Below are 19,486 nucleotides of genomic sequence, written 5' to 3' on the forward strand. Positions count from 1 at the left end.
AGTTTAGTCAGTACATTTAAATTACTATAGGGCTTTGCAGTTTTTACATATACTTTCATGTACGATCCATTTAATTCTTTTTCAAGTGGGAAATATGCTTTCATATGATTCATTTAATTCTATCTCTTTGTGCTTTGCCCCATCAAAATTCATCGTTGGTGATTTTTCCTGACCTCCTATTGGCAGGCTAAGTGAGTTTTGAAAAAAGAAGGTAGAAGAGAGATGCAATCCCTATTTTCCGTATAGGCAGTTGCTGGTGTCTATCATCCCAGAACTGGTTTAGAGAGACAGCCATGAACCTCTCTTCTTAGTGAAGAGAAGGAAGTTAACATTCCTTGAGAGCATTGTGTGTTGCTTCTAAAATTTAGTGCATCTGTAAATGCCTTTTCTTTTTTCTTTTTTTTTTTTTTTTGCGGTATGCAGGCCTCTCACTGTTGTGGCCTCTCCCGTTGCAGAGCACAGGCTCCAGATGCGCAGGCTCAGCGGCCATGACTCACGGGCCCAGGCGCTCCACAGCATGTGGGATCTTCCCGGACCAGGGCACGAACCCGTGTCCCCTGCATTGGCAGGTGGACTCTCAACCACTGCGCCACCAGGGAAGTCCCCTTTTCATTTTTTGAATCAAATGGAGGGGAAGAGAATGGAAGGATGTGGTGTTGGGATACGTGTACAAAGAATCTTACTGGCAGCCCAGAAAGTGAGGAGAATTAAATTCTCCATTAAAATGTTTGGGAATTAAAATGAAGGAAATTAGTTCTTCAGTCCTAGGGGTGGATGGAAAATGGTAGCTGGGTTGTTGATAGAGATTACCAATGCTGGACAGGGTACCCTTGCTTTCTACCGCAGAGGTGTGTTTATAGTTTCATTTTTTTTTAATGCGGGCCTCTCATTGTTGTGGCCTCTCCCATTGCAGAGCACAGGCTCCGGACGCTCAGGCTCAGCGGCCATGGTTCACGGGCCCAGCCACTCCGCGGCATGTGGGATCTTCCCAGACCGGGGTATGAACCCGTGTCCCCTGAATCGGCAGGTGGACTCTCAACCACTGCGCCACCAGGGAAGCCCCTACAGTTTCATTTTTTCGTTGATGTAAATGTATGTGAGCCTGGTAGGATGCTGGGAATTGTGGAGCCATGCAAGGATGAGTCAGAGATGGTCCTTGCCTTAATGGGGAAATATATAACATTTTCAAGTGGAAGCATCATTCAGGTATCTCCAGCACTTAACTACAGTTTCTGATAGGTGCTTGATACATGCCGATTTCAACATGGTTTGTTGAAATCATTTGTGTCATAAGGATGGAACAGATAAAGCTCAAGCATGAATGCAGAGATGGAAGGAAGGGTTTTACAGGTAGAGAGAACAGCAAGGGCAAAGACACTGAGAGGAAAACACGGGCTTTGTATAGAAACATACAATGACTGTCTGGTTGCAGTGTGGAAGGACACAAGGCAAGTCCACTTGGAATCACTGAGACACCTTATTAATTCAATTGAATTGAGAGTGTGTGTATATTTTTAACTCATGCCCAAATCATGCTGACTGAGATGGTGCTATTTCCCTTATATAGAGTAAGCCCAGTTATTGTGGAATTAGATGGAAAATGGGATGGTGGAGGGGTGGGGTTGGGGTAGAAAGAATATTGCCGGAAGAGGTGGGATGAATTGGGAGATTGGGATTGACATATGTACACTAACATGTATAAAATGGATAGCTAATAAGAACCTGCTGTAAAAAAAAAAAAAAAAAAAAGTAACCCCCCCCCCAAAAATTGCAGGAAGATAGAAGAAATGGAGAATAAAGGAAATTGATCAAAACTGTCTTTGTTCTTCAAAAGCGAGAATATACCCAGGCAGGATATTTAAAGGGAAATGCCAATGTTTAATATTTTTCATTCTTTAGAAAACTCTAATTTATAATTTAACAAAGTGGCAAAAACAAAAAATCCTCTCTCCTCCACCAAAAACCCTCCTCCTTTGGCTACTCCAGGAAACAGCAGTCACTATCACTTTGGGAACTTATTAGAAATACTGACTCTCAACTTACCTCAACATAATAAAGGCCATATATGACAAACCCACAGCCAACATCGTTCTCAAAGGTGAAAAACTGAAACCATTTCCACTAAGATCAGGAACAAGACAAAGTTGCCCACTCTCACCACTATTATTCAACATACTTCTGGAAGTTTTAGCCACAGCAATCAGAGAAGAAAAAGAAATGAATCCAAATCGGAAAAGAAGAAGTAAAGCTGTCACTGTTTGCAGATGACATGATACTATACAGAGAGAATCCTAAAGACGCTACCAGAAAACTACAAGAGCTAATCAATGAATCTGGTAAAGTAGGAGAATACAAAATTAATGCACAGAAATCTCTTGCATTCCTATACACTACTGATGAAAAATCTGAAAGACAAATTAAAGAAACACTCCCATTTACCATTGCAACAAAAAGAATAAAATACCTGGGAATAAACCTACCTAAGGAGACAAAAGACCTGTATGCAGAAAACTATAAGACACTGATGGAAGAAATTAAAGATGATACAAACAGATGGAGAGATATACCATGGTCTTGGATTGGAAGAATCAACATTGTGAAAATGACTATAGTACCCAAAGAAATCTACAGATTCAGTGAAATCCCTATCAGACTACCAATGGCATTTTTCACAGAACTAGAACAAAAAAAAATTGACAATTTGTTTGGAAACACAAAAGACCCCAAATAGCCAAAGCAATCTTTTTTTTTTTTTTTTTTTTTTTTGCGGTACGCGGGCCTCTCACTGTTGTGGCCTCTCTTGTTGCAGAGCACAGGCTCCGGACATGCGCAAGCTCAGCGGCCATGGCTCACGGGCCTAGCCGCTCCGCGGCATGTGGGATCTTCCTGGACCAGGGCACGAACCCGTGTCCCCTGCATTGGCAGGCAGACTCTCAACCACTGTGCCACCAGGGAAGCCCAGCCAAAGCAATCTTGAGGAAGAAAAACGGAGCTGGAGGAATCAGGCTCCCAGACTTCAGACTATACTACAAAGCTACAGTAATCGAGACAGTATGGTACTGGTACGAGAACAGAAATATAGATCAATGGAACAGGATAGAGAGCCCAGAGATAAACCCACACACATATGGTCACCTTATTTTTGATAAAGGAGGCAAGAATATACAGTGGAAAAAAGACATCCTCTTCAATAAGTGGTGCTGGGAAAACTGGACAGCTACATGTAAAAGAATGAAATTAGGGGCTTCCCTGGTGGCGCAGTGGTTGAGAATCTGCCTGCCAATGCAGGGGACACGGGTTTGAGCCGTGGTCTGGGAAGATCCCACATGCCGTGGAGCAACTAGGCCCGTGAGCCACAACTACTGAGCCTGTGCATCTGGAGCCTGTGCTCCGCAACAAGAGAGGCCGCGACAGTGAGAGGCCTGCGCACCGTGATGAAGACTGGCCCTCGCTTGCTGCAACTAGAGAAAGCCCTTGCACAGAAACAAAGACCCAACACTGCCAAAAATAAATAAATAAATTTAAAAAATAAAAGTAAAAGGAATTCTCTTAAAAAAAAAGAAGAAGAATGAAATTAGAACACTTCCTAACACCATACACAAAAATAAACTCCAAATGGATTAAAGACCTAAATGTAAGGCCAGACACTATAAAACTCTTAGAGGAAAACATAGGCAGAACACTCTATGACATAAATCACAGCAGGGGGCGTCCCTGGTGGCGCAGTGGTTGAGAGTCCACCTGCCGATGCAGGGGACACGGGTTCGTGCCCCAGTCCAGGAAGATCCCATATGCCCTGGAGCAGCTAGGCCCGTGAGCCATGGCCGCTGAGCCTGCGCATCTGGAGCCTGTGCTCCGCAACGGGAGAGGCCACAATAGTGAGAGGCCCGTGTACCACAAAAAAAAAAAAAAAAAAAAAAATCACAGCAGGATTCTTCTTGACCCACCTCCTAGAGAAATGGAAATAAAAACAAAAATAAACAAATGGGGCCTAATGAAACTTAAAAGCTTTTTTTTTTTTTGGAGCAAATAATTTTTATTATCATTTTTTTCTTTTACAAATACACCAAAGAGCCATGCAATGCTGCCAGCTTTGGATACAATCCTGGGCCACAAGTCTGCACATTCCTTTGTAACTGGTCCTGTGATGGTAGAACCTTTCATCTCGCCTTTATTTATTTACCCCTGCATTATCTTCAAAATAAAGAAACACACCATCTTTTCTCCAGTACGACTTTCGTTGTCTAATTACCACTGCTGGATGTACTTTCTTTCTGAGCTCTGGTTTGCCTTTCTTGACTGTGGCCATCACCATGTCACCCACACCAGCAGCAGGAAGTCTATTCAGTCGTCCCTTGATCCCATTCACAGAGATGATATACAGATTTTTGGCTCCTGTGTGGTCATCACAGTTTATCACGGCTCCAACCGGAAGACCCAAGGAAATCCGGAATTTCGCACCAGAGGACCCACCACATCCTCGCGTCCTCGCTTCGACATCTTGAACGCCAGAAAGGGCCAAAAAGGAAGTAGGTATAAAGGACACTGAAATCTCAACTCCAACGCCCCGCCCAATCTGGTCACATTGAAACTTAAAAGCTTTTGCACAGCAAAGGAAACCATGAACAAGACGAAAAGACATCCCTCAGAATGGGAGAAAATATTTGCAAATGAAGCAACTGACAAAGGATTAACCTCCAAAATTTATAAGCAGCTCATGCAGCTCAATATAAAAAAAATAAACAACCCAATCCAAATATGGGCAGAAGACCTAAATAGACATTTCTCCAAAGAAGATATACAGATTGCCAACAAACACATGAAAGAATGCTCAACATCACTGATCATTAGAGAAATGCAAATCAAAACTACAATGAGTTATCACCTCACACCTGTCAGAATGGTCATCATCAAAAATCTACAAACAATAAATGCTGGAGAGAATATGGAGAAAAAGGAACCCTCTTGCACTGTTCTTGCGAATATAAATTGATACAGCCACTGTGGAGAACAGTATGGAGGTTCCTTTAAAAACTAAAAATAGAACTATCATATGACCCAGCAATCCTACTACTGGGCATATACCGTGAAAAAACCATAATTCAAAAAGAGTCATGTACCACAATGTTCACTGCAGCTCTATTTACAATAGCCAGGACATGGAAACAACCTAAATGTCCATGGACGGATGAATGGATAAAGAAGATGTGGCACATATATACAATGGAATATTACTCAGCCATAAAAAGAAACGAAATCGAGTTATTTGTAGTGAGGTGGATGGACCTAGGGTCTGTCATACAGAGTGAAGTAAGTCAGAAAGAGAAAAACAAATACCATATGCTAACACATATATATGGAATCTTAAAAAAAAAAAAAAGCTTCTGAAGAACCTAGGGGCAGGACAGGAATAAAGACACAGACTAGAGAATGGACTTGAGGACACGGGGAGGGGGAAGGGTAAGCTGGGACGAAGTGAGAGAGTGGCATGGACATATATACACTACCAAATACAAAACAGATAGCTAGTGGGACGCAGCCGCGTAGCACAGGGAGATCAGCTGGTGCTTTGTGACCACCTAGAGGGGTGGCATAGGGAGTGTGGGAGGGAGACGCAAGAGGGAGGAGATATGGGGATATATGTATATGTATAGCTGATTCAGTTTGTTATAAAGCAGAAACTAACACACCATTGTAAAGCAATTATACTCCAATAAAGATTAAAAAAAATACAGCAGAAAAAAAAATGAAATACCGACTCTCAGACCCCAGTCTGGACCCACCAGATCAAAATGTTCATTTAACACGATAGCCAGGTGATTACTCGCACATTTCAGACTGACAAGGCCTGCTCTAACTTACTGTATTGTAGAGCTAATATTTTGCGGAAAAAAAATTTCTAGCTGGTGCCGCTGTTCCCAGTCTCTTTCACCAGATGGCAGTAGCCCGTTCACTTCCTCCCAGCCCCACTGTTTCAGGCCGGGGTTAAGCTCCGGGTTACAGCTCCGGGCTCTTGCGGAAGATCCAAATAGGCAGGGAGATGCCGAGGGAGGGGGCGGGCCCTGTGGGCGGGACCGGGCCTGCCCAATGGGTTCCTCCGGGTGGGGGGCGGGGCCCTATTTCAGCTGCTCCTCGGAACGCAGGCGCAGTGCGCCTCCCTGGTTCAGTATGTGGCGCGTTCCCTATCGGCTCTGCGTGTACGTCGCAAGGAAGAGCAAGCTCACGGGACCTTTGAACAGGCCTGCCGCCTTCATGTCCACTCTGCTCATCAATCAGCCCCAGTATGCTTGGCTCAAGGAGCTGGGGCTCCGCGAGGAAAACGAAGGCGTGTATAATGGAAGCTGGGGAGGCCGGGGAGAGGTATGCGGGCGTCCCGGGCAATCTCTGCGGCCTCACTTCGCCCCGGGAGGCCGGACAGGCACGGACGCTGTCAGCGGTTGTACTGGGTGGGAAGTTTTGAAGTCCACAGTAAAAGTTTCCTCACGTAGAATGTCTTAAAAATGCCGTTAGATTTTAGGTCGCGTATGTTATGGAGAATCGAGTTCATTTTGAAGCTGGTTGGGGTTGAAGTTCCCACGCATACTTGAAACCGTGCCGGCAGAGTTCGAAATGCCAGAGTGAGAAATGCCACACGCTTAGCGGTGGAAATTATCGGAATTTTGTGCTTGACTGTGGCTCCTCACATGTGAGGTGCGCCACAGGTAATGTTTTACAGTATAATTTTTTGGGTTTTTTTTTTTTTTTGCGGTACGCGGGCCTCTCACTGTTGTGGCCTCCCGTTGCGGAGCACAGGCTCCGGACGCGCAGGCCCAGCGGCCACGGCTCACGGGCCCAGCCGCTCCGCGGCACGTGGGATCCTCCCGGACCGGGGCACGAACCCGAGTCCCCTGCATCGGCAGGTGGACCCGCAACCACTGCGCCACTAGGGAAGCCCTACAGTATAGTTTTATCTTGTCTTCTTTTCTGAAATCCTTTGGAATGCAAGCTCGGACTTGCTGAAATCCTATCATGTTTTCATTGGGCTCTGAGCTTCCTTGAGGGCTGGGTTTTCAGCGTTTCTCTATTTCCAGAGCCTGACACCGTGCTTGACACCCAGTTAATGTTCAATAAAATGTTTTATAGAGTAGGATGGAAAGGTTAGGTTATTATCATCTAGATTTTTTTGAGAGCTGCATACAAAAGAAAGCTTTTATAAGAAAATGTTATGTAACATTCTTATAGTTTGTTGAATGAACCTGCTTTGTTAGAGGAAACACAACTTTGTTACCTGTGACAGTAGGGGATGCAGGTGGTTTTAATTGTTCCCCAAATCCCCCCTCCCCCATTGGTGGTTTCAGCCTGTTTTCCCTGTGGTATCCAATCATTAGATTTATGGATAAATACCCTCTCCTGAAAGCCTTTTTTAAAGCTACACCTGGGTTTTTTCTTTATAATTGACCTCTCCCGTTTGTGTGGACACAGGCCTTTCCCATGGTTGTCTAGCTTTGGCCATTTCACCCCTTACCAGAGGGTGGGCAGAGTAAAGGAGAGAGGGAATAAGTTAAACTTGTAACTTTGGTCTGTTGTTAATGGGAAAAGAGGCAAAATAATGGATTACATTTAGGCTTTTGTTTAAATACCTAATATTTAGAATGGTGAAGGGGGTTTTGCAGAAAAGCTTGTTCTGAATGTTCGGGTCAAAATGAAAGAGCTCTGTAGAGTCGCTAATTTGTAACAAGTTAATGTGAAGGTTCTGAGTTTGAATATTGTGTCTTAGTCTTTTTTTTTCTTTCCCCATTTCATCTGCTCCCCCGGTTTGGGATTGCATTTTCTATTTATGGTGGTCATCTTTTTGTTTTAAGGTTATCACCACCTATTGTCCTGCTAACAATGAGCCGATAGCGAGAGTCCGACAGGTAAGTGGGTTTTTTTTTTTTTTTTAATGCAAAATGCCCACTGGGAGTTTGTGCCAGTGATGACGAGCAATACAACTTTACAAAGTCAAAGAATAATGGTTTTTTTTAATGTAACATTTAAGAATATCTGAGGGAGACTCTTGATGGGGGTGTGTGTGCCCCAGAAAAGGTGAACCCTAGAGAGGACTCGGGAGGGGGTCCATTGAAGGCCATGCTTCTGGATCACCTGGGGACTTTTGTTAGAATGAATATTTTGACCTCTTAAATCTGGGTTGGAGCCTGAGGTCCTGAATTTCTAATACACCTCAGGTATTGCTCACAGATGAGGCTCCTGGACCTCGCTTTGAGAAGCAAGGTTTTAAAAAGCACAGATTATAACTTACTGAATTCCAGCAAGTTTTTGGAAGTGTAGGCTGTGAAAATCATTTTAAACCACAAATCTTAGGGTCAACCAGAGATTTTTACAATTCTTTTCCAAAAATCTGTGTTCTTAGAAGATCATCACTGCCCTTTCCTTTACCCTTTATCTCCCTCCAAATCTTTATTTAGGCCAGCATGGCTGACTATGAAGAAACTGTAAAGGAAGCAAGAGAAGCATGGAGAATCTGGGCAGATGTAAGTATGGAGGCCATGGCACGATTACCTACTGTAATGACGGTGAGATAAGAGACATTTGATGAGCAGGCCAGTGTCCCCTTGCTGAAACAGGAGCTCCTGGGGGCTGCGACTGTCTCCTCTGCTGTAGTTCTAACGTAGTGCCTTTTCCACATTTGGCCTTCAGTAATTCAGTAATTTTAAAAGGAATAGAACTCTACTAATGTGGCATAAACTTGATCTGTGAACACTTTACTCTCCAACTGAAGTTACTTGAATTTATAATTAAGCAAAGAGAAAGGAATATCTATGCTAAAAATACCTGAATTCCCCTTCTCCCTCTCCCTGCCAGTTTTTTCGGGGGTGGTGGTTATCTTAGCAATAGGTCGACATTCCTGGTTCAAAGGGCAGTGGTGGCAGTGGCCCCTCTTACCGGGCCTAGGCTCCAGTTCCTCAACAGTCTGATGAGGCTTTGAGGCCAGTTCTGCCTTTGTCTGTCTCCACCAGGAGTTCTGTGAGCTGGTGTAGGGATTTTGACTGCAGCTGGGCTGGGCCACACTGAGCTATCACTAGATAAGGGCCTAGGTCTGGAGGAGGGGAGAGTAAAGAACTGGCCTAGCCTGGATCTCTCAGGCCTGCCTCACCTCCCCCACCCTGAATATCCCTTTTGGTCTTCAGCTGAAGGCCCGAAGCAGCAGGAATATCCGGTCGGTTAACCCAGCTCTGCCACTGGGTTTGTTACTTCACCTTAGTGTGCTTTGTCTTGTAAAAAGGGGAGACCAGGTGTGCTTACCTCTTGAGTTATTGTAAGGGTTAAATGAATTAATCATTTAAAATGCTTGCAGATGGGGGCAAACCTCTGTACCTGTGAGCTTGATTTCTGGAACCATGTCCTGCTGGGTTTGTGACTGCTGAGCCTCAGTGGTTTTTTGTTTTTCTCCTGAATCCGCGATTGCTGTGGGGAGTTGGGGAAGGGCAGACTCTCCAGGAGAGCCCTGGGTTGGATGCAGGGTTGTTGTCAGCCAACAGACCGCCTCTGTGCAAAGCAGGAAGAACATCTCTTTAATTCTGGCTGTAAGTTATGCTCAGGGTTCCATTATATCCAATCAAAAATATCCTTGAACAAAGAAAATACCACTTCCAAAAGTAAGCAGTGTGCTAAGTAAAGTTCACCTTAGCAGGATAGAGAATTGTGACCAAAGCTGTGTCAAATTATTTTAAGTCAGCCGGTTCCACCTATGTGGGTCTCACATCTGCAGATACTGAGTGCTGACTGTTCTCAGCCACTCTATGTAAGGGACTTGAGCATCCACAAGTTTTGGAATCCGTGGGGGTCCTGGAACCAATCTCCTGTGGATACTGAAGGACAATTGTATTTTTTTTTTTTAATTAATAGACTTTATATTTTAGAGCAGTTTTAGGGTGAAACTATAGGGGAGGAAAATTTTTTATTCTCTGCTAGGTTCTTTGGCTGTTCTAGTAATTAAATCAGCATACAGCAGATTGACAGGAGAAAAACAAATTTTAATTTTGTATGAGGGGGAGACACAAAGATATGAGACCCAAAGGCAGTCAGGCAGTTGAGGCTTATATACCATCCTGATCTAAGGGAAGGGGTGGGGGCCTGGGGCTTCAAAGAAGAGGAGGACAAATCTTAGGAACGTGAGAAGAGCAAGTGTTTGGTAACAAATGTTTTCCCTCATGCAGATAAGTCAGATATAAAAAGTTACCTCTGGCGGTAGCTCCTGGTATAGGTCCCCTTTCTAAGTTCTTGTAGGTGGTTAAGGAGAGTTGGAAATCTTTTCCGAGTCTGCTGTGATTTGATTGCCTTTAGCTCAAAATAATGCCAAAGAACATGCCAGACTGGCCCATTCTGGGGTGGCTTGAACCCCTTCAACAGAAGGATGATCAGGAAGTGTAGAGTTCCTTACTCTCCATCACTTCTGCAAGTTTCCTGTATTAATACCCTGCATTAGTGTGGTACGTGTTAATCGGTGAGCCAATATGGATACATTAGTATTAATAAGTCCATAATTTGCATTAGGATTCACTCTTTGCATGTGCTATTTTGAATGCTAGTGAAACTTTTGACCAGAAACTTCCATTATATGTGTGTCTTTACCCACAGTAAATACAGTCTTGTTTGAAAAAAGATTTGTGTGAATTCAGGGTCTTTTCTTTCCCTGAACTGGCTTTTAGGTTAGTCTTGGCTTTGCCCGAGGGGGTGGCAGCTGGAATTGTGATGTCTTTCTTTAATATTGTGCTGTACTTTGTTGTTGTTGCTACTTTTGAACTCAGGTTCTTACTTGGTGCCTGCTCTTTACTCAACTGGGCCGGCCTCTGCACCTAACATTCTTACTATTTCTGCTTTTACTTGTTAGACCTCTCAGTAGAGTCAGGGTGCTAAGTGGGAACAGGTGGCTTTCCTGGGTGATGGTAAAATCGGTCGGGAATCCCACTTGTTAGAATTTGAGTTAAGCAATTGAGTCCAAAGTTTAGGGAAGAAGCAGAGCCTTTCCTAACTGTGCCTCTGGACTCCTGCCAGCAGGGGTGCTGGTTCTCAAATAAGAACAGACCAAAGCTTGATCCCCTCCTGGTATATATACTTTTCCTCTTGGATGCTCACTCATGTGGGGCTACTTCTGCTTGGTCCTGACCTTTCTGGATGGCCTTGCCTGTGAGGACAAACCACGGTTTCATTTAGTTCATTTGTGTTAAACCTGGAATTTTTCAAAGGGAACTTTGTCTCCTTTTTCCTTAAAAAAAAAAAGTATGAAAATATGAAAAGGTAGTTATAAAAACATTTCTTTCTCTTAACTAAAACTAACCACAGGGAACCTGTTTGGGACTTCTCGCTCTGTTGCTTTCTTTCATGAGCTAGATTTAGTCTGAATGCCACCTGTTTCTGCCTCTCTCCATCCTCTGTGTGTGTCATCATTTTCTCTCTCCATTTCTGGTGAGGAAGTGCCAGAGATGACAGGAACTGTGAATGGGCCTTCTCTAGCTGAATAAAAGGATACCAGATACTTGGTAACTCTTTAACATGGGTGGGTGTCTTTGTAGTACTTCCCCAAGGGCTCAGCTGATACTTCCCTCAGTGCTCATAGTTCTCTCCTATGGCTGCCTTTGATGCTCATTCTAAATCTGACTTCACGGTGAGGTGTGTAGGGATAAGGACTCTCATTTCCCATCTCAGGAGGGTCTGAGGTTATTGATGCCCCGTCACGCTGGGACTGATTAAGCCCACACGGGAAATATGGCTGTATTCCTGGTTTCCCGCTCCCGCCTCACATACCTCACCTCATACCTAATCCTGCCTTTCTTCTCATCTCTTGCTGCTCCTACTAATCATCTTGGAAGCTGGAGGAAAAAGAAAAAGAAAAAAGCCAGGTTTGAGTGGTCTGGGATGGAATGTAGTTTAAACCGTGGGTGGTGGTTCTAATATGTAGCCAGGGTTGAGACTTGATCAATTACCAAGTCTTAAACACTTTGAATTATATTTCTCTCTCTTGCTATTTTTGTGGTCCAGACAGCCACCATCTCTTGTCTGGCCTCATTTCCTACCTGAGTCTTTTCTCCCTCCAATCCATTATTCTATACCACATTTAGAGTGGTAGTTTAAAAAGCACTGTGATTTTTCTCCCCACCATATAAAACCCTCTAGTGATTTCTCCACTGCTCTTTGGATCCTTTACATAGTCCTTTGCAGTGTGGCCCCTACTTTCCTCTCCTACCTCTTTGAAGTCTTTATAGTTTTCCAAAATCACCGTGTTCTCTTGTCTTTTAGCCTTTGTGTATGTTATGCTCCCTGTCCCCCATGCTTTCTCTACCTCTTCAGCTGGTAAACACCAGTCATGCTTTAGGTCTTAGGCCTCAACTCTCAACTTCTTTAAAAAGCCTCCTTCCTCCCCACCTCCTTGCCCCCAAGTAATGCTAGGTTAACACTCATAGGTCGTCCAGTTGTGCAGTCTAGCTCCATCACGGTGCTTACCACATGAAATTGTAATCTCCTGTTTTGTTTCTACCACCCTCACTCGACCATTGGCTCTAGGGGGCATGAATTGTAGCTGACTTGTTTCCCTAGTATCCCAGGGGTTAGCACAATATCTGGCACATAGAACGTGTGCAGTAAGTGGTGGTCGAAAGACTGATAGAATAAATGTGCTTAGAATAGCTATGTGTACTGAGTTGGCCATTCTGAGTTGAAATTAACCAATTTACTAAGTGTATAAATGTGTGGGCTAAGTTCAATCAAAACATTATTAAACCCATTCCATGCCTTAGAAAATACAAAGGATCTGTACTACTTCATTTAATGTTATAATTTTTGTTTACTGTTTCTGAAAGTGTGCAGGTATCGTAAAAATGGCAAATATCCACATACAAAATGTGGAGAATGAAAGTCTCTTATGATTCCATTTCCCAGAAATTACAACTGTTAATATCTTTTATATTCCTTCAAACTTAATGCATATGGTAAGTAAACTTTTGCTTATCTCGCTATTTTTATGGCTTTTAAAAGTTTTTCCTTATAAATCTATTCTTAGAGAGTGTCAAGCATTCCATTTTATGGCTATTCCATAATTACCCAGTCGTATACTGATGGACATTTAGATGGTTTCTGTTTTCTCTACTGGAAACAGCACTGCAGTAAATGCTGTTGTACCTCTACTTTTGCACACTTATGTATATACTCAATTTCCAGAAGTAGAACTGCCTATTCAAAGCAGGGAACATTTTAAATGTTAATAGAATACCAAGCTACCCTTCAGAAAAGCTATACTAAGACATTTGGGGTACATTTGGGAAGGAGAGAGAGCGAAGAAGAGCCCTGAACTCACGGTCAAGCTCTGGGAGGCCTCTCTGGGAGGAGGGCATGGGGGGACTGGCTGCAGCCTGGGGGTGTGGGAATGGTCCTGTTAGTTGCCTTTCGAGGGAGAGGTGGAATAAATTAGGAAGAGCTGGAAGGGAGAGAAAGGGTGACATCATAGGTGGCGAAAGTATGTCTCCATTCATGCATCACATCTCAAACTTAATATGGCCCAACCTGTACTCCACCTCCAAAAAAAAATCCTGATGCTTCTTCTGAGTTATCTTCATCCCTGTAATTCTACTTCCATTTACCTAGCTATTCAAGTCAGAGACCTGGGAGTCATCCATAGTGCTTTCATTTCCCATACCTGTTCCATTAGTGTGTTCTGTCCATTCTACTTCCAAAATAGATTCTGAATCCACTTTTTGTCTCCCTTGCTTCTATCTTAAGGCTCAGTCACCAGTATTTTTTTGCCTAGGCTAGTAGAACATGTTCTTAGTTGGTCTCCCTGCTTCTACTCTTTTCCCCTCCAATTTATTCTATACCCATCAGGCACTGATCTTAGAAAAGTTCAAGTGAATCATCTTATTCTGCCTCTTAAAAACCATTAAAGACTTCCCATTGCACCTGGAGTAAAATTCAGACGCCTAAAGCTCCTTCTAGCTGTAGGCGTAGTGTCCTTCTCAGTCAGCCCCTCGTATATGATCGGCTTTTATTTTCCGTGGGTCTCTTACACGTTTTTCTTTTCCTTGGGAAGAATATTCCTATGGTTGACTTTTCCCAACCTTAGGTTTCAGCTTAAATCTCACCTTGGAGATTTGGGCTGACAGCCTTTTAGGTAAAGTAATGTACCCATTTATCCTCCAAGCCTGCTGTTTTCTCTGTCTTAGAACCCTCTTTATTTCCTTGGTCTTTATAGCCCTTGTGGCCTTTCGTAATTATTTGTTGCCTCTCCCCGCCCGTTATTAAGCACGATGACTGCTGCTAGATAATAATAATTAGCTCCATGAGTGCCTCACTTATTTTAGCCCTGGTGCCTAGTACTACTGTTGTCACATAGTATGTAGGTGCTCGGAAAGTATTTGGTGAGCGAGTGGTACTATTTGAATGGATTATTGAGTACCAGCTTTGTAAGTAAGCTGAATTTAGGGTTTGGGCATGCAGTCAGTTTGACCCATATGAAAATACCTCTGGGAATCATAAAGGGTTACAGGTATGTAAGGCATTCTGAGCTTTCTGGAGCCATCCCAAAAAGTTGTGTTCAATCTGAATTTCTCTATGTACTTAGCACAGTCCTTGGCTCACCAAGAAGGTATCATCTGGATATTTTTTTGGTCTCTGGTATGGGTTTTGGGGCCTGCCATGTCACAGTCTTGATGGGATCAAAACAGTTGTCTTTGATGTGCTTGTACTTTGTTCTCTTATTGCACATTTATCTAATACTTACTGTGTTATAGACACAAGCTTACACTTTGAATCAGACACTAAAGTTCCATTATTTTCTTAGATTCCTGCTCCAAAGCGAGGAGAAGTAGTGAGACAGATTGGTGATGCCTTGCGGGAGAAGATCCAAGTACTAGGAAGCTTGGTAAAGTATTTTTGTAGTAAATGTACAATCCTTTGAGTGAGGAATAAGGCTATCTTGTCCTCCTGTGTATAAGGTTGTGATTTTTAAGAAGAGTAATTTATATATTTCAAAAATCTTTTCTTTAGAGGGAAGATTAACAAGATGGACAGGAAAAAGTGAAGACAATTCTTGGGTTTTAAAATTCTTCAGAAAAATAAGAACAGACTTTATGAAGTTTATGAGCATCACAAAACAAACAAAATATGTTTTGATTTCCCCACCATAAATTTAATCTTTAAAGTATGAATTCTATTGGAAAAATGCGGCTTGGTCTTTTGTATTTTTAGGTGTCTTTGGAGATGGGGAAGATCTTAGTGGAAGGTGTGGGAGAAGTTCAAGAGTACGTGGATATTTGTGATTATGCTGTTGGCTTATCTCGGATGATTGGGGGACCCATCCTGCCTTCTGAAAGTAAGCAATGAAGTCAGTTCAGTTAAGAGACTTTTTATTTTATTTTATTTATTTTTAAGAGTTTCATACTCTAATACAGAGAGCTCCAAAAATTTCTCTGGCTGTGAACAGTTTGCAAAAAAGGAATTTCAGGAAATACATAGATATGATAATAACTTTAATCTCTTTACTAAGAAAGGCAAATTAAAACAGATGAAGACATCAGATTAAAATGCTTAAACTTAAAAAAATTTTTTTTTAAATTGGCAAGTCCATGGGTGAGACAGACACTCTTTTATGGGGACTTTTGGCAATGTGGATCACCAGTCTGTCTGGGGAACAATTTGGAAAAATATCTATCCAAAGAGCCTTAATACTTAATACCAGTTTCCAGAATCTAATTGAAGTAAATAATCTGAAATACGACTGAGGTTCCTGTGTGAAGATGTTCATTGTCCTATTAAGAGGAAACATTAGAAATGACCTACATGTCAAGTCATATGACAAAAGTTGAGCAAATAATTTTGGCAGTCTATTAGCAGGCATTAAAAAAATCATGAAGTTTGCTTTCCCCAACCCCAAATTTTATAGGAAAGTTGTATTTACTTATTTTTGAATTATTTTAATTTTTTTGAAGAGGTAATATATTCATATCACAAAATTAAAAAGGAATAAAAGGGTAAAGGATGAAAAGTTTTTGTCCTCCCCACGGGATACTCCATAGTATCTCCATGGAAGTGTCGAATGTTTCTGGTTTCTTGTGTATCTTTTTAGAGCTTTTATTCACGTGCAGGCAAATATGTGTCTTTTAGGAACATAAACATTAGCAAACTGTATGTTCTGTTCTCTACTTTTTTTTACTACTTAATGTGTCTTAGAAATTGTTTCATATTATTCCAATAAGGTACTTCCTTCATCTTTTTTTATGGTTGTCTGTTGTAAGGATGGCCAGTTCCTAAAAGATGGATATTTAGGGTATTTTCAGTCTTTGGTTGTTAAACTGTGCTGCAAGGACCAACCTTGTACTTAATGATGAGGACAAGAAAAAGTACCAGGGTGGAAGTCTGCCAAAGTAGTAACTTTGTTACTTGGTTGTTTGTCACGGCAGAATTATTGATGTTGTTATTGTCTTCTTTATATTTTTCTATATTTTCCAAAGTTTCCACAATGGGAATTGTGTTACATTTATAATCAGGAAAAGAAATTTTTTTTAAAGTCGTATTTTCCGGGGCTTCCCTGGTGGTTGTGGCACAGTGGTTGAGAGTCCGCCTACTGATGCAAGGAACACGGGTTCGTGCCCCAGTCCGGGAAGATCCCACGTGCCGTAGAGCAGCTGGGCCCGTGAGCCATGGCTGCTGAGCCTGCGCGTCCGGAGCCTGCGCTCCACAACGGGAGAGGCCACAACAGTGAGAGGCCCGTGTACCGCAAAAAAAATAAAAATAAAAAAAATAAAAAATCGTATTTTCCTATTTTTTCTTAGAATATCGGGCAAATTCCCTGCTTGTAGGAAGTTAGGGGATTCTTTTCAAATGTACAGTTACTGTCTTTAATTAGATACATAATAGCGATTGCCTTTAGCCATTAGTAACTGTGTTAACTTCAGCAGTGCTGGAGGGCACAGTGAGGGGGAGAGATGGGTGGAGAGGGAACCTTGGGTAGGGACTTTTCATGGAGTTTGGACTTTACCATGAGGGCAGCTCCAGTACTGATCCAGACACCAAAGTGTGGCAAGCTACGGAGGGATGTTATAAGAGCTCCACTGGCCTACTTGGGGGGAGGATGAAGAAGGGAGGGGCAGAGAAGAGGAGGCAGGCCCTGCAGGAAGAGGCCCTGTGAGGCTGTACCAGCACCTCATCTCCAGGGAGATTAGGGTTCCTAGACTAAGGAAGGGCCTGGGAATGAGGTGCAGCAAGTGGTGGTTTCCCTGTTTTTGCTAGCAGTGTGAGCATGGCCAGAAAGGTGGATGGCTGGGAGCGTGACCTTCCTAGTGCTTTTAACCAGGTTTTGTGAACCTTCACACTCCTTGCTCTGGCTCTTCACTGCTCTAGCTGCCTTTGATTAAAATAAGGCCCTTGTGGGATTATGGTGTCTTTAAAGTTTGTCTATAAAATGCAAATGGTTCAATTTGTATTTTCAGTTTTCTTGTATGTATGAAAAGATTTGTGCAATTCATTCATTCAACATTTTTATAATTATTATAACTTTTTTCCCTGTATGGGAGCCACTTTGTTTTGAATTTAGAGAGGTTAGCTGAGGGCTTCATCAGAACGTCAAGAACACGGCCCTGAGAGTCATGACTCCTGTGTTGTGGCCGTGCCCTGCCCTTGGCAATCACATCACCTAGGACACGTCTCATCTGCTCTCTGAAGTTTCCTTGTCTCCCAGATGGGACTGAAACTGCCCTGATCTACACCGAGTTCCTATGAGCAGAGGCATAATGGATATCCTCATGGTTTATAAGATAATGTGGTAGTAATAACAGCTTTTGTTGTATGCTAATTAATGTCCCAACATCCCACAGCTGCGTAAAGTGATCCGCTACAAGGCATCTGGAGTCCCCACCTGGTCTGGTGCACCTTTGTTCTGAAAATGAAAGATTGCAGACTTTGTTCTTATTACCTTGACAGGCATGAAATTAATGTGCTTAAGCATGTTGCATGCTTTCCCTGTCCTCAGGACCTGGCCATGCGCTCATTGAACAGTGGAATCCTGTAGGCCTGGTTGGAATCATAACTGCGTTCAACTTCCCTGTGGCGGTGTATGGCTGGAACAATGCCATCGCCATGATCTGTGGGAATGCCTGCCTTTGGTAAGAAGGGCTCATTTTCTTATCCAGTAGTTAGATAGTAAAATTAGCTATTTTCAGGTACTACTGAAAGTATTGCAAATGTATTGCAATGTTTTCTACTATTTCAATTAACATAGCTAAGTCACACCTGGTAGTTGTGAAATGCTGATTTTTAATTATTACAAATTTTACCATTGGTAAAATTTATATTTTTTGACCTCCTTTTTTTTTTTTTGACACAGCCTCGTCCCCTGTTCCTTCCAGTTATTTCCACCCCAGGCAGGTGTACGGTAATTCAATTCTGAAACTATCCGGACTCAGTGTCAGACTCCACCTGTTTAAGGGCTCAGTCTTCCACAATACTGCCCCTACTTAAGATGCAAGCTGCAGATGTTCCCAGTCCCCAGGACATCTGTAGTTCTGACCAGCCATCTACAAATCTGGAGGTTCCTGTGAACCATTGGTTTCAGTAATTCATTAGAATGGCCTACAAAACTCAAGAAAGCGCAATATTTAATGATGGCAGTTTTATTTTAAAGGATACATATAGGGCATGGTCAAGAAGGGTCCCAGACGCAGAACTTCCCTGCCCTCTCCCTGTGAGGGGAGGACACGTCGCCTTCCCAACCAGGAGGCTCCACTGAGCTTGGTGTCCAGAATTTTTATGGGGGTTTTATTACGTTGGCATGATTGAGTAAATCATTGTACATGTGATTGAACTTAAGTCTTCATCCCTCCTCCCCTCCCCATGGTTGATCTTTCTGGTGACCAATGACCAGTACCCATCCGGACACTATCTTGGGAGCGGGCCCACTAGTCACCTCATTAGCATAACAAAGACTTCTATCACTCGGAAAATTCCAAGGGGTGTTGATACAGGGTGTGCCAGAAAACTGGGAGTGAAAACCAGATAGTCTTTATTATACTATACTAACAAACAGAAAACTAAGTGAACAAGTAGGAGGGAAAAAAAGTGATACTTGTGATACATCACAACCTTCTTTTAAAAATTCGATTCTTTTTTTTAACTCAGTAAAATTTGATAGTGAATTCCCAAGTGATTCTGAGGCACTTGGCCATATTACCATTGATGCATTAAATGTTACATCGCTATAAAATATGTGATAGTAAAAACTAGCTGGGACAATGTCAGTATTTATAGATGGCAAAACAGTTCCTTGTTTTTAGCTTTCATGTTCAATGGAGGAACTTAGATTGGGAAAACCAGGAGAATTGTCTTTGCCCCTTTTGTATCTGTCCCGCTAATATGTACTGATCTTAGTGTTGTATTCAGTTGAAGGTATTCAAAGACTGTATGAAAGCAAGGGCATAGTTGGGAGGATTAATGATCTGGCACCATGTTACCAAAGGCTAGTTGT

At 42.6% G+C, this 19,486-nt stretch overlaps 1 protein-coding gene and 1 pseudogene across 2 annotated transcripts in view; one reads left to right on the forward strand and one right to left on the reverse strand.

The window, feature by feature from the left end:
• Positions 1-3,728: 3,728 nt before the first annotated feature.
• On the reverse strand, positions 3,729-4,657 carry LOC309805081 (large ribosomal subunit protein uL14-like; annotated as a pseudogene). Its single transcript has one exon. The product of its transcript is annotated as a large ribosomal subunit protein uL14-like (transcript).
• Positions 4,658-6,159: 1,502 nt separating this feature from the next.
• ALDH7A1 (aldehyde dehydrogenase 7 family member A1) overlaps positions 6,160-19,486 on the forward strand; it is a 37,829-nt gene continuing 24,502 nt past the window's right edge. Inside the window, exons 1-6 of the mRNA XM_082623112.1 lie at positions 6,160-6,360; positions 7,842-7,895; positions 8,445-8,510; positions 14,810-14,890; positions 15,217-15,340; positions 17,996-18,128. Of these exons, the coding sequence (XP_082479238.1) occupies positions 6,169-6,360; positions 7,842-7,895; positions 8,445-8,510; positions 14,810-14,890; positions 15,217-15,340; positions 17,996-18,128 (650 nt within the window). The 5' untranslated portion in view covers positions 6,160-6,168. The remainder of the gene's footprint in view (positions 6,361-7,841; positions 7,896-8,444; positions 8,511-14,809; positions 14,891-15,216; positions 15,341-17,995; positions 18,129-19,486) is intronic.

Source organism: Mesoplodon mirus (genome assembly GCF_964341445.2).
Source record: "Mesoplodon mirus genome assembly, chromosome: 5".
NCBI classification, from domain to species: domain Eukaryota; kingdom Metazoa; phylum Chordata; class Mammalia; order Artiodactyla; family Ziphiidae; genus Mesoplodon; species Mesoplodon mirus.